Here is a 27,000-nt window from a genome sequence, read left to right as displayed (position 1 = left end):
GTTGAACTGACTGTGACCCACAGCATGCAGACTGCAGTGTCTGTTTAGCAGTTTGTGCAGCAAGTCTAGACATACCTCATCTCTCCTCCGCCCAGCAGTGGAGGGTCTTGAAAGGACTCCTCCACCCAGGGACCCATAGCCTGACATCTGGACCTGGGGCAGGAAGCTGGACTGCCCATATGGGATTACATTCTCATCTGTGGATGACAAACAAATCACTCCAAGTTACAGCTGTATTTATATAGGTTAAACCCTAAGTGATGGCACAGACTCTGCTATTAAAAGCAGAGCTCTGGGTAAGTGTGCATACACTGGTGCCAGTTGGGTATTTCTAAGCTCAAAGGGATTTGTATGAAGGATCTAAATGATATTAATACAAATCTATGTGGCTTCCAGCTGTTGAAGCAAGATGGCTGTTGGTACAGAAATTGTTCTTTTATCATTTGTTGCTGACAGATAGAAAATGACGTGACAGAGGTGAGTATCACATATTGCACTTACCCTGTGATAACCACTTTGTAGTTCCTTTCCTCTGGGGTGAGAAATGTTCTCCCCTCCTCTGAAGAGTGGGCGAGTCGCTCCCCTCTTTTCTTTCAGCATCTGTTCGGCTGCGGCTCAAAACGTCAGCCAAGAGCTGCAGGGAGTCATCTGCAGGAGGAGGGGCTGGTGGAGGGGGAAGTTCTGCATATGATTGATCAGTGCTGATTAATAAACTACAGACAGACATGATGCTTTAAAGGAACAGTTCAACTTTTTAGAAATACATTTATTTGCTTTCGTGCCAAGGGTTAGATGAGAACATTGATACCACCTTTATGTCTCTGCGTTAAATATGACGTTACAGCCAGCAGTTGATTATCTTAGCTTGACATAAGGCCTGGAAACAGGGAGAAACAGCTAGCCTGGTGCTGTCCAAAAGTAACAAAACCAACTTCAAGAATCTCTCAAGCTCTAAATAACATTCTGAACTATATCTGTTTATTACGTACAAAAGACGCAGATTGAAAATGACAACTGGACATTTTACTGGGGGTTATGTGCCAAAAGTATTTCATTTATTTTTGTTTTACCTTAATTTAACTAGATGCGTCAATTGAAAACCAATTCTCATTTACAGTAACAAACTCACCAAGAGGCAGCGACAGGAGGCAAGCTGATACAAGACATAGAAGCATAGATGCAGCTCGTGCAATAAATTAACGATTGGCTAAGTGATACCCAGAGAACTCTGCTGTTGTTACTTTGCAATGTACAAATGCATTTCTCTGTTGTTACTTTCATAGTTATGTCCTTTTGTTGTTGGTAACTACTGTCATTTTTTTTGCTTACTTAAAGAATTAATATTCCTATTATTACTATTCCTCTGGTCATCAGTCAGTTGAATGCGCTGTCAGTCGTCGTTGCGGCTTCTGACAGCTGTCAACTAGCTCTCAAACTGTCATCTGTTTGCAGCTTAGTTAATGTGAGGTATCTTCTGCTGCACAGAGGATTTCAGGTCCAATTAGCCAGAGAGGCATGCTGGATTCTACACTGCAAAGTATAGAAAATCCTGGTATTTTTGGCATACTGCATTTAACATACTATGTATTGAGACAGCACTACATCTTTTTCATATTAAATAGTATGGATGTGTGGGCTCTGGAACACACAACAGAATGAGTGACAGCCAAAAGAGGTACGGACTTCAGGGTGATTGCCATAAAATAAATTTGCTAGAAAGTAATTGCATTTACCGTTGGAGATATTATGTAGTGAGCAGAGATAAACAGGGTTTTATCAATGACAGTTTCATGAATGAACTGATACCAATGGATATGGATAGTGATGGCCAGCTGACTAGAGAATATAGGTAACACTAATTTGTGTTGAAAGGGGCTTCGCTGTCAAAGCTAACAGCACTACGGTGGATGATTTTTCAAGGCAAACCTGTAAATTAAGTCGCCATTATCCAGGATTTGGAGAAGTGTCATCTTAACCAAGGTGTGCTTTTCAGAGTGGGTGAAAAATGCTTTATAGTTAGTAGTCCTTGGCCATGACCAGTTGCCAAGCAACCGGTGAAGACTCCAGGATGTTTCTGGTCCTGGCCAAGAAAGAGTGTGGCACACAACACCGCTTGAAACTCTTGGTAAGAAAGCAAATAGGCACATTTCCCAAAATGTCAAACTTTTCCTTGAGCATTCTTTGACATTAAAAATACGACATAGTTAAAATGATTAGACCACAAATAATGCAAGCTGAATTATTTTACATTTAGGTAGTCTACAGCCATGCCTGTAATACTAAGCTGAATGCTAAAACCAGCAAGCTAAAATGCTCACGATTACAATGCTAACATGAAGGTACAATGTTTACCATGATAACCATCACAGCTTAGCGTGTTAGCATGCTAATATTTCCTGATTAGTACTAATCACAAAGTACAGCTGGGGCTGATGGGATATAAAGCAAATTTTAACTTGACTTAACTAGATGAAAAGTTAAGGGATCACCAAAGTCAGTACATTTCAGCCTGAGGGGACATAGTTGCATGTACTAAATTAAACGGCAGCCCATCTGATGACTGTTGAGATATTTCAGTCAGAACCAAAGTAGTGGACTACCAGACTGATATTGCAATCCATAAAGCCATGCTGCTAGTGCTCAAATCTTATGAACAGAAATGTTGCTGTTTCTTTTTTCCCCAAACCAAAGCTGAAGTTAGATGTGTTACAAACAATGTGTCATACCTGCTTGGTTGTGTAGCTCTCGCCTGAGCTGTCCATCCTTGGGTGTCTTCTTCTTACTCCTGGATCTGTGTGCCTGGGCTGCGGGGCTCGACTCGGCAGCTGGAGCAGGAGATTGTCCTGACAAGAAAGCACACTGATGTCAACCTCAGGAAACTTAGAGGAAACCAAAGAACACTGAGCTGCACTTTGAATAAATGTGACACGAGTTTCACGTACAAATACTTTCTGCTGGGTAACATCATAAATTAAATTATACATGACACTGTGTGGTTGTGGCCGCCTCTCGGGAAGTCACTTCCAAAGATGTGAGGCTTTAAACTGGATATGAACCGACCTTTTCCGAGGCTTTCCCCCTTGAAATCTTCTGCCCATTGGCTGGTGTGGTACACCTCGTCGGCCACACGGACTTTGGTGCTGGTAAACAGATCTGGGTTGGACTGGGAGACCTGGGAACCTGACTGCTGACGCGGCAAGAGGTCAAAGTGCTGAAGCCGTGGACTTTCGCCGGGCTTGTGAGTGTCTCGCTTGGAGGAAGACATCAGTGTTGCTGCACAGGACAGCTCATCTGGTTTGCAGGGCAGGCTGGAGAGTTCCTCCCTGGAAGCGTCCATCAGGTAGGTTCTGGCTGGCAGTGGAGGACACCAGTTGTCATCTTCCTCCTCAGAGCTGGAGGACAGACAGTGAGTAACAGCAGCATGAGTGTATGTGTCTCGGGGGGGGGGGGGGGGGGGGGGACTGAGCAAGAGACTGTAAGTAAAACAAGTTCATAGCCATGCTAGCAGCTATGTGAACACAGAGGTGCTTTGAGCTAAATGCTAATGTGAACATTAGTTAATTAAGCGTATTAGCAACATTTGCTAATTAGCACTAATCACCATAGACCATTTAAAAGAAGTGGATGTAGCCATCGTGATGTCACCATTTGGTTTGAGGAACCTTCAGGAACAGTGTTAGGCTTTGAAGTCAATCTGACATAGTTGCCAAACTGCCAAACTCCATCTTGTGATGCCATTGGGCCCAAAAAGACCTTTTCACATAGACTTACATTGTGAAGGGGAGACGTCTGTAAATCCCTGGATACATTTAATATCACTGATATTACTACTACTATCGTTATTTGATTCTTTTGGTCCAGTAATCACTCGAAAGTCTAAATCAGTGTTAGGGATGTGAGTGTCTGTACCTAATTTTATGGCAATGTCAAATTTTAGTCAGGACCAAAGTGGTGGACAGATAATCCATCACTTCTATTCACAGAGACATAAAATACTACTATATATAAGAAAATACAGACAGGTAAAGAAATAATAGTTAAAAACGAATCTATTTCCAAGTTCGTTTGAAAATAGAAATGCATGTAGAGTCAGAGAGAACCACCTCAGTGATTTGTGTTGTCACTTCACCGCCGTCAGGGCTAATTTAATGATGGACGTGTCATTGAAAACGGAAAGTACTAATCCAGACTGTCAGATGGTGGCTAATGTCATTACAAAAGACACGGCACAGTCAGAACAGCCCTCCGATCCCACCCCGTTATGTCCGCAATCTAATCTGTCAGAACTAGTTAGAGGAGACGCTCCCCTCTGAATCCCCACAGCTCAATCTACTCACTGCCTGCAGACACAACTGTTGTTAATTCGAAAACTCCCCAGACTCCAAACTTCACTCAAGTTTTGTTTGACAGCCTTGGCAGAGTTACAGGGCAGGTTTGATATCCATCTGCCTTAACTCTCTCTGTCATGTAGGTAAAGTCAGAGGCCTTGATGCTATAAATAAACTCAGTATTAGACAGTACAAAGAGCAATTGTGTTCTTACAAGAGGGAAAAAGGGTGCCTTGATGTACAAGTTAAATAAGTCTAAATAAGTCTCACCTGTGTTGCTCTTCTTCTTTGTCGGTCTTCGTGTGACCTTTGTCTTTGTTGGCAGGAAGAGGAAGCGACAGAACATCCACCCAGGTGAGAGGAGCTGACCTGGAAGAGGACCCAGCGGACCTCTGCTTTACCAGTTTGTCTATGAAGACAAAACACGATATGTCATATTGCGTACAAGATTAGTCACTGTGTTTTTAATTATCTCCACCCTGACCCTGTGGTTGAAGCCCTGAATATGCTCAACAGGCTTCTCTGCTTTTGAGTGCCTGAAGAACATTTCTTTATGTTGACCAGTGTTTTCATATTTAAGAGCCCCTTAATGTTCCCTTGAACATCTGCATGTGAAACTGATTGAGCACTTAGCCTCTGCACTCCTTTACATTCTTATATCCTGCATGTTTCCATTTATATCTTAAAGTTCATTGGTATACAGTCGTACCTGTCAACAACAACAAGGCAATCCAAAGTGCTTTCTATGGGGTATACAAAGGCATTAAGACGAGATTGAAAACTTAATATGAAAAGGCACATAAATAAGATTAGATCGTCAATTACTCTTCTGTAACTGCTACTTTATTGCACTTCATTACATTATTTTAATGAATGAATTTGTCTCACTTATTCCCATGCATACACATCATTTTTAATGTTCCTGTTGCCAAACTGTATGTACTTAATTTTTTGGTCTTTCTAGAGCAGAGGCACAGTACAATGAGGAGCAACTTGTCTCTGATAATTGTGCAAATTGGCCTTAAAGTATTTCACTGCTGGAGAGATTATCTTTTTTATAAAATTGGGCTGAATGTGCAAGACGCAGAGACTTTCAGAAATGGTGCCAAGTGGCCAGAGAAAAAGAGAAAAAGGGCAGTGGCATTTGCTTTTGCTCAAGAGGTAGAAAACCTACAGCTACCAGAATGCACTGCGCCGCACCAGACCAATAAACGCTTCTGTTGGTGGGTAATGTAAGACGTTACAGACGTTTTTCCACAGGGAACAATATGGTAGACAACTCGAAACAAATGGCCTTAAATTACAATTAATGTGTGAGCTCAAATAAGTTCCTGAAGACATTTTAGGTGAGAAATAGGAAAAACAGTAACAACTTGGTTTACAGTTGACGAGCACAAGAGATTGAGAGAGAAGGGGGCGGGTCTCTCAACCCAATTCTATACATGACTTCAATGCAACGTCACTCAATGCTGTCACAACGGCCACGCCCCCTTTTAGGTGAAAGTTTTGAACTCAACCCGGGAGAGACGCTAGTCGCGGCTTGGAGTTCATAATGCCGAAAAGTTGCTGCGTTGTTCACTGCACAACAAACAATAAAAAATAAAAAAAAAATAAAAAAAAAACAGAACTGCTTTCCTCCTGGATAGAGTGAAGAATGTTGGAAAGAAGAAATCTGTGGTCACTACACCTACGTCTGTAGCAGGCACTTCATCACAGGTTAGTTGGCTAACGTTAGCTAGCTAGCTAATTTCAGTTGATCTCAACAATAACATGAGATATTCAAAGCCAAGAAGTTAATTCTAATGAATGTTAAGTCATGAATCGACAGGACATGAATTGAATGAATGAATGAATTGACAGGGTCATTCGTCCACACAGAGGCTGGCAGCTAAAAAGGGCACACACCTCATCATTTTCACTTTCTCGTTGGAAATGGTCGGAACAATGGGCAGTTCCCGTGAAGAGCTCTGCCGCCAGTCAAAATCCCATATTTCTATCAACTATGACGTCACCGGCGCGCGACCCGTTGTAGTCCCGTTGAAGTCATGTATACTCTTTGTGGAATTATAGTCTGTAGTTCAAGCAACGACATTTTGATCCAAGTTAAGAGATGAGCAGTGAGATCTGGGTGACAGTGGGAAGTTTACCACAATTAATTTACATGTACTACTCACATTGTTGCGATACAAAGCTTTCCACCTGCATTATTTAGATGTGTCTGCACTTTTCTAGCATTTCCATTTTTTTTTTATTGTGCAAAAAATCCATATTTCATTTTTCATTTGTGGCGTTTGATGTGAAGTGTACATTGTATTTCTATTTATCATTAAAAGAAGATGCAAGACAGGAAGCATGCTTTATCCATTTGAAATCAAGCCTACATCTAACAACACTGTTGCAGGTGCCGCGCCACAACCTGCCTCTTATTTGAGCTGCGCCATATAAATTTACACCATGGTCACAATCTGTTTGGCAGACATAAAAGCTGTGTCTCAACATGCATCAAACACTAAAACCACTGCTCAAAATCATTGTGCATAGTGTCATTATCTGCAGGTAACCATGGCAACAATACTCAAAAGCTTCATGCCACATTACACAGTAAGGCCCAGATGAAACTAAGTTGGCCAAAACTGATTATAAACTTGAAATATGGATACAAAGATGCAAACACAGAGTTTGGGTTTCCTTTGTAAAGTCGCCATTACATAAGAAATGCAATTACACATTCACACTGTATCAGATCAGCTGAGATGTTATCACACGTTTCACTGTTTTTTGAAATTAACATGGATCATAGAGGAAGAAAGCCCTCACCGTTGCTTTTCTTGGTGTACTGAAGCTTGGCATATTCAGACCCAGACTGACCAGACTGGATGGTCCACTGGTCCAGGTCTTGCTCCAGACCCGCAAGGCCAATGTTTGACAGTACTGGGTTGCTGCTGTACGGGTCTGGACCCTGGTTGTATGATGTACTGGAGTAGGTGTCGTAGTACGCCAGCAGGTCGTCCTCAGCGGCTGTGTTGATGGTGCTGTAGATGGGACTGTCGTTTGACGCCGTGCTGTGTTTCTCTGACTGGTTCTGGTAGTTCATGATGCCGACTGCTGAGCAGCAAAAGTTCATTAACAATTAAAATGATATATTAGGTATTCAGAAATGAGTCATCCAACCAAACAGTCACAGTGAGAGAGCTCTTACTGTTATAATATCTGTCTGAGTCCAGTTTGCCAGAGCAGCAGTTGACAGAGTCTTTGCTGCTGTGAGTGAGGTTCGGAGTGGGCCAAGAGTCGGCCAGCCAGGGGTAGTTCCCCATATTGGATCCTAACAAGCCAGGCCTGGGAAGAGAGGTGAGATTATGTCAATGCTTTGCTCATCAAGTACACAAACATTATCTGAATCAAATCATAATCTTCAGTTTACCCTCCATTGATGATTCCAGATCCTTCACTGTGAGCAAAGCCAACTGGAAGAAGAAAAAGCTCTCAGTTACTCAGTTACAGCAGAAAAGATAAAGTTTTTGTCTTTCCAAAGACATGATGGCAACAGTAACTAGGAGCCTGGTGAATGGCAACTGTAAAATATCATATTATGGATCTAAATTTGATCAGTGCGCTTTTTCCATGAAGGGCTGTCAACTCTGGAACACTTTACCAACTGGAATTTGGTAAATTAATTCAAGATATAAAAGCCTTCAACACAAAGGTTATGTGCTGGATAAAGGCAAATCAGAGCTGTATGCATTTTTAACCAACTGTAAAATAAATGGTGTATTGCTATATGTTGTATGTGTGTTAGCATATGGTGCTATGTCTACTGTGTAGGGCTGCCAAAATAATGCATTAATTTTGATTAATTTATCACAGAAAAAATAACAGGTCAGACAAATGAACACTGATTAATCATGTCCGTGGTGCCCTTTGACCCGGTGCATTACTGAAGGCCAAAGTGATGCTGCTTGGCCCAGTGAATGGAACATTTACATTTAAAAAATGCCCAGATGGAACTGTTGACAGGTGCACTGTTCTCTGCAATTTCTGCAGTAAGAGATTGTCGTACGATCAAAGTACTTTAAGGCTGAAATATCACCTCAACGCGAAGCGCGTGAATGCAGAGATCCAAGCTAGCACAGCCTCTTATGCTAGTGCTAGCAGCCAGCCTCGTCAAGCCACATTTGACCAGGCATTCAGATGTAAACTGAGTAAGTCTACCTGTGACCAACTAACTAGCTCAAAATAGAATGCAATGGACTGCAGACCAGATTTGGTGGTAGAGGATAGGGGGGACAATTATGTCCAAAATCCAGCAGCTTTACTACGACACATCTGCCAAAATCCAGTTGAATTGAATTTATTTTTCAAATACTATCACAGCAAAAATTGATGTATACAATTAATTTAGATTACTCCCTCACAGAGCATGTAATTATTAAATTCATTTTTTCAATCGCTTGAAAGCCCTAATACTGTGTGATGTGTATATTATTGTATTTTCATATTCATGATATATTGTGTTTTGTTTTAAAACTGAAAGCTGTTTATATTAATTACACTGTACAGGTAAAAGCCCAGCTAGGGATAAGAGTTGCAAATTACCAGCTGCTATAAACTCTCTGTGCAGCACATCAGTTTCATGCTCTGTACTGGACCTATGTTAAATGCATCGCCCTCGTCGAATAAATAAATACATTCAAATTCATAACACGAAAGTTTAACTGGAGCATGAATACATTTGGAAATGAATCATGTTCCATTCCTATAAAACTAAAGGTTATACAGCACAGGGTTTAAGAGTGCAAATTTGAATCGATATGTCATGAAGATATACTGTTAACCTACACAGACACATCTTCATACATTACGCCTGCAATCCATAAAAATGCAAATGTTATTTAAGGAATCAATGAAGCTGTTTTTTTTGCTTGTATCTCAAGTCTGTGGCATCTAAATAAACAAGATGCTACTAAACTCCATACTAAAATGTGAAGCAAAATAATCTTTAGTCATTAGTATGGCAATAATAGTCACTGTGAAATATTTACGGAGAAATCAAATTGCTTTTTGTTAAAGCTTTGGGCTGTCCATTGAGTATTTATGAACATGGACGAATATCTCTCAAAGTCAGAAAACAACTGATGTGTTTATATGCTTACGTGCCAAAGGGCATAAAAATCTAAAATAAACTGCATACAGTAGTTACTGTTTATGCTTCAGTGTGTCTTTGGTGTTTTCCTTTACTCCTGCCATGAAGACTGCCCAGTGGGGATAAATACATTTTAATTAACTGAATATGCAGTGCCAGTGAACACAAACTAAAATTGAAAACATTCATCAGTGCGGGAGATATCCCCGGCGGTCTATTAGGAACTTGTCACTTAAAATCTGACGGTTTGCTGTACAACAACTGAAGGCTTTCTCCTCCGTGACTTCCCCTTTTCATGGACAAGAGATTTATAATGAATAAGATGTGACAGAGTGCATCTGAAGGTGTCGGAAAACCATTCTGGGTCATGTCACTGTAGCCTTTCCCGCTTTTTACAGTTCATTCCATAAGGGGAAATCTTCCTGACATCGAAAAAATCTAATGCCGCTGCAAATCTCCACAAATGTCAAATTCCAGAAATTCAATTTACTGATATTTTACACTTAATACTTTGAACACCCAACACCTGTCATGATGCTGAAACCTAGTTAAGATGAGATAAGCTTTTTCCACTTACCTGCTGGTGTGTATGCGAAGGAGGTGGTGTAATGTCCCAGCTGCTTCCTCCTGCGGTGTCGACAGTACAGCCAACCACTGAAGCCCATCAGCACCAACCATGCAGCCACACCCAGCCCTGCGATGAAGGCCGGCTGGCGGATGACGCCTGTGATCTGCTCTGATATGCTGAGGTTACCGCCTTTCTTTTTAGGCGTTGACGTGTTGTCCAATGGAGGAGCTGAAAGAGAAGTAGCAAAGTTAGGGACAAAGTAGAGAGCTGTTGGCATCTTTATTGTGTAAAGGCATATTTCTTAGTGTTTTTTTTTCATTCCTGTTTCATCTACGGAAACAGGAAGATCTAAATGATCCAGTGTCAGTTTTGAGAAATACACTTATTTGTTTTCTTGTCAAGAGTTAGATGAGAAGCCTGATGCCACTCTAAGGTCTGTTAAGGCCCAGTCGCACTAAACTGACATCAAAGAGCTAGTAGGGAGGAAGGCAGACTGTTTTGTCACCTCACGACGCCTGTGTTTTGGCCAAAAAGCTGCACTTAAACACACCACTAATGGCCAATTAGCAGGTACGTTTGTGCCTGAGTGAGAGGAGAGAAACCGCAAGACTGACAGGAAGGATTCAAGGCTCTAGTTAGCTAATTAGCACATTAAAAACACAACACAGTGTTAAAAGAACAAAATATATTTACAAATAATTAAGAACCACTTCTGCTCAAGAGCTCATTGGCGAGAAAAAATAATCTTACCTAAGATAACAACTTTGTTTCAAATTCACACCCGGCCATTTAATTTGTTTGTTTACTTTCCTCACTTCCGTTTCTCTCATCGTCCACAGAACTGAGCTGCCAATCAGAGTGATTCCATTCACTAACAGGCTCTGCCGGTTCTGACACCGATTCAATATGCTGAATCAGCCGAAAAACATCCAACAAGGGCTGACTACTGCCAGCCGTCAGATGGGTGTGTCAGGGCCCTTAGTTCAATATCCTCCTGGGACCCAGAAGAAAAAAGTTTTGATATCAAGATTTGTTTTATGTAATTTAAGTATTAGACTTGAAAGAAACATTTTGCATAAAAAAAAAAATTCAATTATTTTTTATCACATGTCCTCTGTAGAGGACATTGGGACGTCAGGTCTTAAATTTCCAGAGTTAGTCAATGAGTTTCAATTGAGTTACAATGGGACTATGGGGTATTTTATGCTTTATCTCTAAATAAATGAGCTACAAAGGACTTTTACTCCCCTGGAATTATTATGTGGCTGTCTTCAATGCTTAATACTATGATGGATAGCTGTAGCAAGGTAGAGTGTTGACTATTGTATGTGTGAATACACTCTCAGCAAGAATTGTCATTGTTTAAAGGAAATAGAGCAAGAAGTTTCTCGAAATCCTCCTTTAAGGTAGTATCCTATCATAGATGCATGGGAATGTTCGTTCACCTAAGGTGTTCTTTTTTTCCAATAAATTCTTGCATACACATTACTTCAGAGTCTCACTCCAAGCCAAATTTCTGCTTTCACACTGACTAACCTTTAAAATGTATTAGAAATTATGAGAAAAAACTGTCATTCCCCTTAATGGCCTTCTGCCTGCTGAATCATAGAAATTGGGTAAAAGACAGGGGGTACTAAGTCCTGATGTCCTCTACAGAGGACATTGAATAAAAGGTGTATTTTGAAAAGGTTAAAATTACTCTGGATTTCTGAAATCTCTCTAAATTAAAGTTAAGACCCTTATATTCAGGAAACAAATTAAATATTAACAAAATAATCATAACTTTTGCCAAAAAATGATCAATTACCACTCTGGCAGCAAAAAACGAGAAAAACGTAATGGCAGCCATTTTGAAAAGGGTGTGTGTTTGCCCTGTTAACCCCACCCACATAATGCCTACATCATTAGAAAGCCCTGGATGTCCTCTTCAGAACACAATTTGACCCAAATGTATAGCATAAAGAATACCTGAGTTACACTAGTTAGACTAATGTCCTCCACAGAGGACAAAAATGAATTGTCAGGACCCAGGAGGATATGAAGCTGCTATTCAACTTAGCTTAGCATAAAGACTGGAAACAGAGGGAAACAGCTAGCCTGACTCTTTCCAAAGTAACAAAATATACCTGTAAAACCTCAACAAGGCGTTATGGGGCACTAGACTTGTGGCACATAACCCTCAATAAAGTCAAACTTGTTTTTACAATTGTGTTGTAGTATGGGTTATGTTGATTACTGAGCTTTAGAGGCGCTGGTTGGGGGATTTTGTTACCTCTGGACAAAGCCAAGCTAGCTGTGTCCTGCTGTTTCCAGGCTCTATGCTAGGCTAAGATAACCAGCTGCTGGCTGTGGCTTCATATTTACTGTATGGACATGAAAGTGGTATCAGTCGTCTCATCTAACTCTCGGCAGGAGATTGAATAAGTGTGTTTCTAGTCCTCCCAGAAAACACCAAATACAACACACCTCCTCTGGGCTACAGCTTGTCTGGATAACTGGCTGTGGATCTGAGAAGACGTTTTATTTTGAAAAGAGAGCTCAGATAAAGAAGAGATTTGTTGCAAACTTGTGTTTGTTAGTCACTAAATGCTAAATGTATTTATGACAGTTTAAATAAACTTCTCTACTTCACTATGAATTCCACTTAAGATTTTCACACTCAGAGCTTCAATGTTGATGATGACTCTTTGGTAAGGTCATTCACACAGTATAATTAACTATACAGATTTTATTTGTGGTGAACTGAGCCTGCTAAGAGCGCATCTTGCTCGTATTTCCTTATCTGTTGTGGCTGCAACAGTTTGATTGACTCACTGAGGAGCAGGCTGACAGGTGGGCTCTGAGCGCCCACACCCAGACTGGTGACAGCAGCCACCATCACAGTGTAGCGGACGTCAGGCAGCAGGCCCGTCAGCAAGATGGACAGAACGGCCCCATCCACTGTTCGGTTTATCTGGGTCTCCTGCTCCATGCTGCTACCCAGACACCAGACCTGACAGACACCAGACACAGAGGGTTAATGTTTGAATCATGTAAACACATGAAGATATTCATTTATCCTGCACAGCCCGTGACAAGACGGGGCATGTTATTATAATAAGACAGACTCCAGATAAAAAGCTGCTTTTCATTTTTTGACACTGAAGCTTTATCTGGTAGTTCGCAGTGGAGAATGACTGCAGAGATACAGCGGAGATGAAAGAGAAAAGGATGTCAATGCAATGACAGTTAAAAGCCAGATTTAAAATCCTGATATTACAAATGTACGTGCCCCGCTTTATGTGTTCGACGTCGTACTCTCCCATGAAGGTTCATGCAAGTTGGATTTATGAGAAATGTAAGATGTAAGAAATCTTCAGATTTCTTCTGTAAAAGTAACATCACAATTACAAAATACTCTTTTGTAAGTAAAAGTCCTGCTTTAATATTTTTTGACCAGAATTGTACTTGCATCAACACGACTCTATGTAACTCAATACTGAAAAGCAGTTCCAGTTGAGAACCCGTTTCAAATAGGAATCATATGCGTCCAAGCTTAACAGTTGCTTTTATCGATGTTGGCACAGTTTTCTGACAGTTGCGCATTGCAAAAATAATGACATCAGAAACAGAAAAAATAACGGAGAGAAAGACACGGTCCAAAGGGTGGCTTCAAAATCATTCATGCAAAATGACTGTTAGAAGTCAGGGAGGAAACACCAGCGATATGCTGAAACATTTCGTCTACACAACATGAGCTTTACTTCCAGGAATGCCATATATATGACATTACATACAAGCATTGTTGCTTCTCAACCAAGCAGCATGTTCACTGCTGATGGTAAATATCCTATTTCAGGTTTAGTGGATTTTTTCTTTGACTAAGAAACCTAAGTGAACTGAAAATGAAAACAAGTGCTGTACAAATATTCTCGCAATTCATCTCATTACATCGCGTCCAGACTCAGAGTAGGCCTAATTTGTTTCCCACACAGAAAATTGATCAGGAATCAATAAAAAATCAAACCAATAAACATCAAACCGAATTGATAACGTCATTGCTTTCAATAAAATCTTATCAATTCCCATCCCTAGTTACTGTTACAGGAAAATCAGCATCATCAGTCAACTGACTCAGTGATTTTTGTCATACAGCAGTATCTATCCAAAGTTTACTAATGTTTGTTCAGTCAGAAACACTCTTGTCATAGATTTAACCATTTATTGCAACAAATGAAAATACAGTTATGTTTAGCACAAAGGGCTCTGCTCTCAGGATGCTCCCTGGATTAGGTAAGAAGCATGCAATGCCAAAACAGGGAGAAAACACCCCGGGTATTGGTGAGTGGGCCCAAGCAAGACATTAAATACCATTTTGACCTTGGAGCCATGTTTGGACTCTGAATAAGAAAAGCAGAGGAAGCGGCAGCAGCAGCAGTAGCAGTAGTGAGTCAGCATTGGTGGTTACCTCTTCGGTCAAAAGCTTCACAGTCTCACTTTAAATATACAAAATCAACAGTAAAATGTACTTTAAGTCTCAGAATAAAAGTGCTTGCGCAGACTAAGAAGCATTTTAATGTTGCAGCTGGTCGATATGGAGCTAGTTTTAACTACTACATACACTCTTGGCCAATTCAATCAACATCAATGGATCACACTTTATTAAATGAGCATACTGTTTGTTTTGTAGCTAAAAACTTTATCTGCACTTGCCAAATATTGCTATTAATAAATGTACGCAATATTTGCCTCAGTGCAAGTTGAGTCAGGAACACTTTAATCAAAGAAAACTTTATTTCCATTTGCAGCATTATATTTGGCAATATGGCTCTGTCCTGGGGCCCCTCTGCTTTTCCTTGGGCCAATGCAGAAAGCCTTTTTCATGCGCCTACGTGGAAAGCCTGAGGCAGGGAGAGCAGCAGCAAAGACCACCCCCGGGGAACAGAACGGAGCCAACATCAATGACAAACAGAAATGACATTGATAAGTCAGACACAGCATTAAAAGAAGGAGCTGGGGTGGAGGCAGTTTGCAGAGGAAACAGCAACCGTAGGCAGGCCAGAGCAGTTTAAATAGGGTGCCCTGAATGAATTGGTTGCATGGAAAGGAATCTGTGATCTATCAAATGACTCTGCTCCATCAGTTGATTGGGCTGTTTGAGATCAACCGATGTAGCTGTGATGTGAGCGGAGCTCTACATCGTGTCCTGCCTGAACTAACGCTATGCTCAATTTGAGTACATGTTCTTCACCTCCCGTATGATCTGCAAAATGTACAACAAATCAACCTTTTATTAATAAACTTTTTGTGAAGGTTTTTTTCTATGTGACAGGGACAATGCACAGCTCCTTAGCTGTTGGAGAGTTAGCTATAAGCTAATGTACATAACGTTAGCAGGTACCGCTACGTTTCCTGGGCAGGAGACAGAGAGTACATCTATATTTAGACAATAATAAATAAAAAATTCACCATGTAATTTTTAACATTTAAGCAATGAGGAGGCTCGTACAAAACACTCTGTGCCATGTTCAGCAAATTGAATGTTTAAGGGGATTAAGTGTGATCCCTGCCTTCAGCTGATGAGCCTCCACACACAAAAGGATCTGATATTTCATGATCAGACTTGTGCAGCTTTCTCACTAACTTTCTACATGAAGGCACAGATGGGAAGAATAAATCAAAACAATAGAACTGCGTGTCCCTTTTTTTCTTTGCCTGGAATAACAGCCTGATGATTAGTAATCAGTGTTGTGCTCATACTAAGAGACAGATAATCAGAACTCAGTGTTTTTTCATGGAGCAAACAGATGACAGGGACAGTCAGTGTTCAATCTGATGAGTCTCTTTCAGCGGCAGCGGCACATGTACTGGCAGCAGATAAGAGGCATGAGTAATTACTAATTGTTAATTAAAATCAGTGTTTTTCATAATAAGTATCTAAACAACAAATTGGACAACACTGAGTAATGACTGCGTAAATATATCATGGATTAAAACAACTGTTTCTTCCACTTTATTTTTGAAGCCTTCGTCTGCGTCAGCAATTGACGGGTTTAAAAGCAGAAATAGCAATCAGCGAAAGAGACAGACAGTCAGGTGTTGTCTCAGGAGTCGGATGGAGTCATACGCTGATAGCTGTATTCTTACCTTGTACTCTCGAATGATGCTGCTCTGAGTATTGTGAGGCGGAGGCTCCCAGGACACACTGATACTGGAGCTGTTGGTGAGCTGAACCACTGATACAGCCTGTGGAGCTGCACTTAGAACTGCAGACAGAGATAAGGAGGAAAAATTATATTTCTTTTACCATTAACTGATATCATTGTTATGGCAACGCTGGGTTTTACAGGTTAGTATTTCCCTAATAATGTCTGAGAGGTTGCCTTGAAAGAACTATTTAATTCGGTACTACTATTCAGGAAAATAGGAGTGTCCTTGAAAGAAAGGTTCAGTTAAAATCCAATTAAATATTCATTCATTATTTATCATTGGAAATGTTATTCTCAATATATGTCACGTTTTGCATGTTCAGCCGACCTGCTGTGCACTGATTCTCCCAATTATGCTAGGAAATTAATGAAATTGAAGTGTAACAATGAAACAATGTCTTTGTGTTACTTCACAAATCTCATAGTTGGCTCAAGAAAACATTTTGGAAATTAATAAGAACCTATTATGGACAATGTTTCACCTGCCTGTGATAGGTGTCAGCAATCTCCTGCAGACCTTAAACAGATGTTTTGGTTTTGTCCATCCCTACATAATTTATTGGACGGAGATTTTTAATACCATATTAGAGATAACTAATGCTCTCAACGGACTGTTTGAGGTACTCCCCTCATTGCCTTCTCTGTTTGCATCCAAAAAAGATGCCTTAGCTTTTATCATCACACTGGCTAGAAGAGTAATAATGCCCGATTGTTAATGAATAGTAATAATTAATAGAGTCTCATACCCACTTGATGAGAGGCCTCCTTTCCTTTTTTGACTGGAAACAATCCAAATTTAATTATGTGGTTCCTCCAATAAATTTGGAAAAATATGGGGTCCATTTTTTCCAGTTCATTAAGAAGATAACTTTGTGGTTCAGACGGGTTTCATGAATGTTTGTTGTAGCAAGGGTGATATGCTGCCTTTGTATAGCACTTTTCTAGTCATTCAACCACTCAAAGCACTTTTTACACTATGAGTCATATTCACCCATTCACACACATATTCATACACACATTCATACACTGGTGGCCGAGGCTACCATACAAGGTGCCACCTGCTACTCAGTTTTTAACACACTCACACACCGATGGAAGCATCGGGAGCAGTTTGGGGTTCAATATCTTGCTCAAGGATACCTCGACATGCAGACTGGAGGAGCTGGGGATCGAACCGCTGATCTTCTGATTGGTGGACAACCTGCTCTACCTCTGAGCCACAGCCCTCTTTATTTTTATGGTTGTGTTGTTTCAATTTTCTTAATCTTTGGAAGCTGTTTGGGGGTTTAGCAATATGTCAGCTGTCACTTTTTATAATATCTCTGTATGAAGAGAATATAGGTCTTACACCTTTTTAAATTTTTATAAGAGCTCTGATGATACAATTGTATGTTCATGTAAAACCCAATAAAACAACAACAACAAAAACAAAATAAAACAAACAAACACACAAGAACCTGTTAGGAAATTAAGGGTTATAAACTTGAGCGTTACCTACTTTAAACCAGTGTTCCCAACAGGTGGTTTGTGGTCCACTCTGAAAGGACCGCAAGTGACTTGCGAGAGTGGAACACACTTTATTTTTAAGTACGTTGAATTTCTGGCACAGAGCTTTTATTTTGAAGTGCTGTCTCCTGCTGTGGAGTGAATGACTAATGCACAGCTACTTGACAGAGACAGCAAACTCGTTTGACAACATGGCAGAACGCAAGTATGACGCTGAATATATTATTAACTGTGCAGACCTTGTACTAATGACTAAGGATGAATCTGGACCCTGTGACTGGACCAGTTGGGAACCACTGCTTTAAACTATACATTTCAGGACAATAACATCAGCTGTTTCTCTAGTAATTTCAGTTCTATGCTTTTGACGTTGTTATTGATGAGCATTTCTTACCCTCCTCAGGTGTACGCAGCAGAACCATGAGGCTGTCGTGTCCCTGTAACTCGTTGAAATAAGGCCGTATCTTGACCTCATACTCTGTATTGCTGTGCAGATCTACCAAGATGACGCTGTGGTCAGATGTGGCCTCCACATCCTGGACCAACCAGGAGCTGCCGATAGTCCGGTAAAATACACGATAACCCTGAACGTACCGGGACTGAAGAGCCACCTGAGAAAAGTTATAGAGACACAAATAAATAAATAATTAAAACAGACACAGAGTTTCACATTTACATCGGTGATGAAAGCCAGAACCAGCTGTGTTTGTACTTCAAGTTAATCTGTTGGTGTCACGTAATGTTTGGAGGAGTTTTTGAAGTTAATGTTTGGAGATTAGCGTGTCCTCCGCACACTGCAAGCCGACTTTGAAAAGCAGATATTTTCATCAGCCAAGTATTCGACTCACAGTCCAAGAAATCCTGGCACTGGTAGGAGACAGAACCACGGGCTTCTGCAGGTAGACAGACACCTCTCCTAACTCTCTCTGCACCTGTCTGTGGTCCACACCCTGCTCTGAAGGACTCCCATCTGAAACAACAAAGAGCTCTATTGAATCCAGGCCCAGGAAAAACAGCTGAATAGCAACTATTCAGCACAAAAAAGCAGAGCTTTTTGATGAAGTTCAACATTGCTCAAGGCAGAAAAGCATCACACTGAGAAAGCAATTAGTTTTGAGATTGCAAGTTTTTCTAAACCATGTAGCTCATTATCTTGGTGTCAGCTTCAGTATCTCTAATTTAATTCTCTAAATATATAAACTGAAATCAAAGTAGTACAGTGGGACTCATATTATGCAAGGGTCTAATCAGAAAAATATGAGCTTTTGCTTATATAACTCACCCTGTGTTCTGACAGGCTCAGAGATCGGGCTGGGGTCACTGAGGCCGTAAGAGTTGACTGCTCGGACGATAAAGAGATAAACAGTGTTGGGGAAGAGTCCCACAACTGTGTGCCTCTCCTGCTTCACGTGGTCCGCCACTGTTTGCCAGGTGCTGCCCACAGATTGGCTGAAGGAAAAGAAATCAATAAAAATATTTACCATCTTCCAAGAACCTGAGATTTACAGAATGAATTTGATCATTATATTTATGTCAGGACATGAGGGAAAGTAAGATGGTGGTATCACACACGAAGGTCAAGATCTGGAAGAAGTGCTGCACTCAGTGTGAACATTTTCTCACTCCTGTAATCTTGAGAGCGCAGCTCCATTATCGTGTTATCTTGAGATAACAAGGTAATGGGTTTGATTAAAGCCTGATAGCACATGAAAGTGGAACAGGCAATGTCAGGGAAAGAGATGTCACTGATTTGACATGTCGGATAAATCACATGTAATATGGCAACTGCAGTTAGTTACTTTAATTCTGATATAATCATCTGTTGCTATCTTGTGACTACGGGAAAACAAAGTGTGATATCTTGGGGTAATGACCAAGCCACAACCACAAGGGTGGAAAGATGAAGCAAACGCTGAAATGCCAAAAACTGCAGTTCCTCTACTGGCCACTGGAGAGTGGCTCCAGAAGCGAGCCAATCCCCATAGAGAACCCATGTTAAAATGCCCAACTTAAGAGAATACAGTTTTGGTCTCTACAGCTAATTTCCCCATTTATGAAAACTGTACATGGGTGAATTTTTATATCCTCCTAAGACTCGAACTTTTGCTTGGTACACATTTTTCTTTTCTCCTAGTTATTTGGAATAAATAGGACCCAATTAGTATCAAAAACTAAACATTGTCAACAATAATTAAGTCCCAATGTCTTCAACAAGACAATAATAAAGTCCTACAAGACAATAATTAAGTCCAAATGTCCCTAATTAACAGTGCCTTAGCTTATTACTGTTGCTAAAATTAGTCACATTTGTATTCAATATCAAATTACATGCATAACTAATCAGAAATAAACACATTTCAACCATAAACTGTGATCAGGTTTTGGACCTTGTCCACTTTTGTATCGGGATCAGCTGCAGACTGACTTGACAGAGATGGCTGCCATTTTGTTTTTACATGGGTTAGTGTCTTGTGCAAATGATCTTTCTGCATGTTCACCGACAGAAATCTTGCTAAGGCTTTTCCTCCTCTAGATAGCGAAGATTCATCGTCTTCTCTACGCTCCACCAGGGCCACTGGATGGGTCATAAAGTGTCCACAAATGAGGCCACAGGTATAAGTTAGGTAGAATGTGGTATAGGGTCAAGTAAACCCAAAATGTGATGTCCTCATATGAGGACACAAGGTCTCGGGAGGATATAACTCACCCGTTTACATCTAATTAAGGCTTAAAGTTACGCATAATTAAAGGTACGGGTGCTCTGAGTGAGGTGTCCCCTCTGGGTCTTAGTCAGATTCACCCCTCGCTCCTCCACAACTCCATCTTCTTGTCCAAATATGGTCACCTCTGGCTCCAAACGACCAAGCTGGCGAAGGCCGAAATGTCAAACGGCCAAGCTTGCATTTCGTCACCCACCAGTGGGAGCATTAATTAGTCTGGTGCAATGCAGTGCATCCTGGTAGTTGTAGGTTTTCTACCTCTTGAGCAACAGCAAATGCCACAGTGTTCGTTTATTCTGTACAAAAACTGAAGTGTAAAAATCGGACAGATGTGGTAGTGTTAATTAATCTTCTCATCCAACTCTTGGCAAGAAAGAGAACAAAAGATGTTGAATGATTGGTTTAAATAACCAGTGCAGCGTCAGAAATGCAAAGCAATCTGAAAACAATCAGCTGTTGACACCGCCGTGGCTTTTAACAGCTTCTTGGATGCATGACATTTTGTTCATCACAGGGCTGCTCTCAGCTTGCAGACAGATACAACGACGAGTTTTATTCCTTCTTTTTATTACCAGCAGGTTATAACGATGGCCTCTGAATGGGTCCTGTGGGGATACGACAGCCCGATGCTGTGCAGGGATGGGTTACTGTCAAACAGCGTGAGCACAATTTAACATTTTCCTCAACTCTGTGGAGGGGAAAATGGCGAGGTAATTACAACAAGCAGGCCACAGCGTTTTTCTATCATCAATGTTTCCCAATTCTGCCACGTTTCTTACCAAATGTTCCTCAGAGAAACTGCTTTGCCATTTAAATAGAGTCGTCCAGCTTTTCTTGTTTTCTTTAAAGCTGCATGTGAAAATGGGTTTGGAGTGGAAACAGCGGCTTCTTTTACATAAATCCTCCTTGAAGATTTCTTCTCTTTTAAATTAAAACAGAAATGTAAGTGTTGTTATGTACTGTATACAAGTGGGGATACTATAAGAGGAAAATATTGGCTTGTACTTCTTTCTTTGTTCCCGTTGAAGCCTGAAAACAAACATTTCGTAACAATTGGTAGGTGGTGGAGCGTGCAACAGTGAGTGGATCTTCATCATCGGCTCTGCGTGCGAGTCTGCCACACTGAGCCTTCTTCCCACACAGCGCTAACTGGACTTTGTGTGTGTTTGTGTCCGTACACTCGGTCTATACCCTCTCTCCTGCTTCTGTAATGAGTGAACTCTCCAACTGGGCAAGCATCCCCTCCTTCCTTTGCCCCGGGACAGGACAGAGCTGCCGAGCTGACCACTGCAGTAATTGTCTTCTCTTTCACTCGTCTCTTTCACTTGTCTGTCTCACTAAAGCCTCTGGTTGGTTGTTAGAGCTGCCATGGCTCTCCTCGGGATTGCCACGGCTAAATACTGATGCAGCGAGTGTCACGGTTTTACTTCAGTACGTCACTTAACAGAACTGTCTCTCCCTCAGGCTGGGATGAGTCATTTCAAAACTCTAATGACTCTAATTGAAGAAGACTTTGGTATGTGGGAATAGTCAGAATACAAAATAATACAGAAACAGAGGAGAGCATGGATACAGTCGAAATAGCTACAGATACCAGCATATTACTCCCTGTAAAGCCACACCTTCATCAGATTTTTGAACTATGCAGAGAGCCAGGCTAGCTGTCATCATGCTAAGCTAATGTGCTACCGTAGAGTCATATTTACCAGACAAGTATGAGACTGATATCAATCTCCTCATCTAACTCTCGGCAAGAAAACGAAATACTTTGACATTTTCCCATAACTGCAATCGAGAAAACATCTTTGATGCCTGACATATTTCAATAGATTGGCTCCACATTCTAGTGCTGGTCAGATTTAATTAAAGGTCTTAAAGAACACTAAGGTGTTAGTTAATTGTCGTTGTGTACCTGAAGGCCTCGATGATATATGAGGTGACAGCGGCCCCGCCTTCATGAGGATTGGACTGCCAGGTGAGGGTGACTGTGTTTTTGGTCACCTCCGTCACCACAGGCTTCTGCGGAGGCCCGGGAAGTTGGATGAACTCAGACGCTCTGGACACAGGAGACACTCCGTCCTCTGTTACACAAACATGAAAACTATTAACACTCTACAATAGATGGACTCTGATGAACATTCTGGCTGAAACGGGAGCGGAGTTCTGCAGACTGTGCTCTTATGAAGAACATTGGCAGAGCGTGTAGTTTCTTGAGCATGGAGGTGTAGTGTGAGAGTGACAGAGTGTGAAGTGTAACAGAGAGACAGAGTGTGGAGGGTTTTGGTGTGAGTACCTCTGACAGTCAACATCCCACTCCAGCTCGACTCCCCTGTGGCACTGGATACCGCGCACGTGTACATCCCCGAGTCAGTGTCCTGTTGAACGGCAGTTAACATTTGAGACAGACATCCAGAAAACATGGAAAGAGAACAATTTTGAACATTTTTGAAGGATGGTTTGGATCTATTTAGATGACTGAAAGAATGTTTGAAGTAAGAACGTCTGCAGCAAAATCATCGTATTCTCAATATGTCTGGCAGTAGTAGAGTACATATTTACTCTGAGTATTGAGATATACTGCATGTCTTTCTCCACTAAACTTATCTTACAGGCGTAGGTGCTAGTAACTTTGCAGATTTATTTTAAAGTAGTATAATGTAGCCACAACATAAACATGTATCTTACGAGTTAATGCATCACAATATAACATAATAATGATAATATAAGCTCATGTCATTAAGTAGTCAGAAGGAATGGCTGTCCCTAGTTGAATTTTTTTTGGCTCCGCAGGGTAGGTAATAATCAACAGAAAATATTCGAAGCTTCAGCCCTGTTATTTCTTAATTTAAAAAAAAATCCAAATAGTTTAGTTTCTGGATGAGGTCCTATCTGCGCACTTTTTGTGGCAAAATTATCAGTATGTGACAATTTTTTATCATGAATAAACAGAGCTACATAAATGCTCATAATTGAAGACTCCGAATCTGAGATAGACAGAAGCAAAGACAGCAGGGCAAGGAAGTGCTGAGAGAATTGATATGCTGCATACAGCTTCACAAAGAAATTAGATTTTACCCATTTTAAGTAGTATAAAGACAAAAAAGTAAAAAAAAAAAAAATAACAGCAGTGAATTTGAAATTTCTTTGTTATTTTTGAAAAAACAAGAAAAGAAATTCTTTGAATCCCAAAATTAAAAACCAAAAACCTATCCAAAAAATAAATATTTAAATAATCAAACATTCAGGTCCAGTCCTAGTAGAGGGTTCTCCATTTACCAACAGGAAATTAGTCTTTTATTATTTATTTAATATTGGAACCTTTAATTTTAATATAATATAGCATATTTTTGCGTGTTCTGCTGACCTGCTACGCACTTCTAAATAACACTCTATCCTACACTATCCTATAATTAGTACCAGTTAGCTCCTTCTGCGCTGTGATACAGTTGGCAGGTGTAGTTTGGTAGAAAGAAAATTGTTCCCACATGAAACTGCTCACAACAAGCTCTGTGGATTACCTTAAGAAACCAGATCATGATTTCCAGAAGGAAACATTGTTGAGTTTCTTAAATGTATTTTTGATGCTTTGGGCACCACAACCAGAGTGCCATCTAGTTCCATGACACTGGAGAGAAGGCAGATATCTCTATTGCCAATTTCTCCAAAACTCACACTGAAAAAATCCAGACTGATAAATAGCACTACAGGTAAAAGGAAGAATATGATATGATAACGGGTTGAACTGTCCCTTTAAGGGTGATAAAACCTTAGCACTAAGCTGACAGACACCCTAAAGCTCAGCAGAGCAGAGGGGAAGTGCAGGTGATAATTCTGTGTTTGTTACTGTGAGCGACACCTTTTACATTTCATGTAGGCATTTGATCCAGTGTTAATATCAAATAGCAGCTTTACAGTAAAGGATCTAAATACTTCTTTAGACCACTGGCATGCCTTCATTCTTGAAATCAGATGTATTCCACGCATGTCTAAACTCACTCAGTAGTCTCCACCTCAGCTTCAGCAGCTCTCAAAGCTCCACAGCTACCAACCATGAGGCACCACACCGCGCTCCACTCTACCTGCCCTCCTGTTTACATTATGACCCGTATACGCCTTCATGGTTCACTGCCACTCCTGGTGTTCGCTCCAGCCCTGTCCTGGCTGAGAGCCAGTCTGCTGGAACCATCATCAGACCGTATGAGATCATCTACCGCAGTGTTGACCTCTGGCTGACAGACAGCACAGCGTGTGGGCAGGTGAACTTCTTTAGATGACTTCAACTGCTGCTAAAATATTGATGCCAGGCAGGGGCATCAGCAGGGTAAATATTTTTAGTCCCTCACTCGTCATCTCCATTTCCCCTCTTCTTTTTTTCCCCTTGTCATCCCCTTGATGCCACACTAATGCATCTCTTCTGTTCCATTGAGCACACTGGCATGGCAGATTTCCCCAGCCTCTGTGGTGCACTGGACCAGACCTTAATGCTCCAAGTTTGCTGTGCGCCACAGCCGGAGAAACAGGACGACGGAGGAAGTGAATAAGCACAGTCGGGGCAGGAGATTTAATTAAAAGCCGGTCAAATGATTAATCATCTATCGCCAGTCAATTAATGAAAACGATGCTGCTTTCGCCCCGTCCTGCGTGCACTTGCTGACCTCCAGGTGGGGTTATAGCACAAAGGGGCTGCCAACTGCTCCTCCATCACAGCAGAACACATTAGCATTTACAAACAAGCACCTTCATTAACATTACAATTACACACCGCATGAGCACATAATTGCGCTGGTGAGATATGCACTGCCTTAGAGAGATTGGTCTTTGAAACTCAGTCTCACCTTAATTTTGCGAATGAAAATGGAATTTATAATGGAAAAAGGAAAAAAAGTTGCCACATGGGCTGCAGAAAAAAAGAAAGACGTCCAGAGATCAGACAGGAAGGTTTACAGTATCCTGTGCTGTTTTTTTGTAGTTTCCATCAGTCAGACAGTCAATTTTTCCTTCAGTTCAACAGCAAAACTCATCCTTTTCACGCCCTTTCCAATAAATGACACCCACTTAACACACACACACACACACGCACACATACACACCTTTATGTCTGTGATTTGCAAAGTGCCATTCTCCATCAAGGTCAGTCTGGGTTTATTTCCCAGAAGTCTCTCTCCATCCTTCTCCCATGCAATCTTGACTGAGGGCCCTCCGATTACACGGCAGTGCAGCTGCGCTGTCGCACCCCGAGATACAGTCTGATTGGCTGGACCTTGGCGAATAATCGGCGGGACACGACCTGAAGGACCTAACAGTTTGAGGACGGAGGAAGCAGAATATTATGTCTCTCTTTTGATTAGCTATACAGTGGAAGGCGTACAAAAGGCCTATAGAAAATAAGATTAGAAAGTTGCCAGCCGTTGGAGTGCAAGAGGTGAAAATACTTCAGATGCTTAGTAGGCAGAAAATAATAGGCTGCATAAAAAGCAAAAAAAAAAAAAAAAAAAAAAAAAAGCTTAAATCTGGTGCTTACAAGCAGCCTGAGGAGGAGCATTAAGCCAGAAAATCATTGCTCATCCAGCATGGGGTCTCTAACTGTGTTCTCTCTTGGTCTTTATGAGCCTTATTGTTATGCACCTACTTAGTAATTAATATGTTTTCTACTCATTAGCTGATAGTAGAGAATAAAGAATAAACCTCCCCCCGGTTCAAACGCGACTGTGTGGACTGAAGTCTCACCTCCCTCCACCTCCAGCAGTGCCTTGGTCAGCACACTTCCTGCTACACTGATGGCCTGGCAGATGTAGAAACCAGAGTCCTCGGGGTGGACGTCAGTGATGGTCAGCTCGCCGCTCATGGACACAGAGTAACGGCCAGACTGCGACGGTGGCTGGCCAGGGAACAGCAACATCTAAACACAAAGACAAAAACAGAATGGAAAGTAAGACTAAGGTGATACTGTGTCTGTTTTTTTTTAAACAATCAGATAATCATTTAGTCAGTAAAATGTTAGGAAACAGTGACAAATTCCTTCGAAATACCCCAGAGCCTGAGGTGGCATCTTCAAATTGCACTGATATAAAATGGAGACAACACAAGAAACATATTCGAGAACAAGGTTGGCACTTTGCACGACAGATTGCTTCAGTGATTTATCAATTATCAGAATTACTGCTGGTTATGTTGGTTTGCTGATGGACTAATTGTTAACACTTTAAGGCTGAAACAAATTTTTACCACTCATTAATCTGCTTATCATTTTCCCTGTCTGTTTACTGTATTTACTGTCATTATTTTCTGTCTAAAAATGACAGAATACAATAAAAAACGCCCTTCACAATATTCCAGAGCCCATGGCATCTTCAAAATGCTTGTTTTGTTCAAACAAGTTCAATAAAAATCAGCAAATATTAACAATTAATGGATTATCAAAAATGTTGCAGATTAATTATCTGTTAATGAACTAATTGACTGTTTTACCACTACACACTTTAGATGTTTATGGGGCACATTTCATCAACTTCTAAACATAGCCAAACAACCAGCCATGCAAGTAGCTCTG

General features: G+C 40.9%; 1 protein-coding gene across 3 annotated transcripts in view; it reads right to left on the bottom strand.

Annotated features, from left to right (window-relative positions):
* Positions 1–27,000, bottom strand: part of LOC117259187 (roundabout homolog 2) — a 74,916-nt gene that overhangs the window by 1,271 nt on the left and 46,645 nt on the right. Inside the window, exons 8-25 of one of the 3 annotated variants that reach the window (XM_078167026.1) lie at positions 26,178–26,349; positions 25,541–25,746; positions 22,744–22,825; positions 22,363–22,531; positions 19,013–19,179; positions 18,579–18,700; positions 18,125–18,341; positions 16,163–16,281; positions 12,851–13,028; positions 10,046–10,264; positions 7,750–7,792; positions 7,528–7,664; positions 7,146–7,430; positions 4,599–4,737; positions 3,061–3,392; positions 2,727–2,843; positions 502–681; positions 76–197 (exon numbers count right to left, since the gene is read on the bottom strand). In XM_078167026.1, coding sequence (XP_078023152.1) covers positions 76–197; positions 502–681; positions 2,727–2,843; positions 3,061–3,392; positions 4,599–4,737; positions 7,146–7,430; positions 7,528–7,664; positions 7,750–7,792; positions 10,046–10,264; positions 12,851–13,028; positions 16,163–16,281; positions 18,125–18,341; positions 18,579–18,700; positions 19,013–19,179; positions 22,363–22,531; positions 22,744–22,825; positions 25,541–25,746; positions 26,178–26,349 — 3,006 coding nt within the window. Of the gene's footprint in view, positions 1–75; positions 198–501; positions 682–2,726; positions 2,844–3,060; positions 3,393–4,598; positions 4,738–7,145; positions 7,434–7,527; positions 7,665–7,749; positions 7,793–10,045; positions 10,265–12,850; positions 13,029–16,162; positions 16,282–18,124; positions 18,342–18,578; positions 18,701–19,012; positions 19,180–22,362; positions 22,532–22,743; positions 22,826–25,540; positions 25,747–26,177; positions 26,350–27,000 lie in introns of all 3 variants that reach the window. The other 2 variants (XM_078167025.1, XM_078167027.1) reach the window with 2 other exon arrangements.

The sequence above is a fragment of the Epinephelus lanceolatus genome, chromosome 4 (assembly GCF_041903045.1).
Source record: "Epinephelus lanceolatus isolate andai-2023 chromosome 4, ASM4190304v1, whole genome shotgun sequence".
Classification (NCBI taxonomy): domain Eukaryota; kingdom Metazoa; phylum Chordata; class Actinopteri; order Perciformes; family Serranidae; genus Epinephelus; species Epinephelus lanceolatus.
The sequence above is the reverse complement of the archived record's forward strand: the minus strand, read 5'-3'. Positions and strand labels throughout refer to the sequence as shown.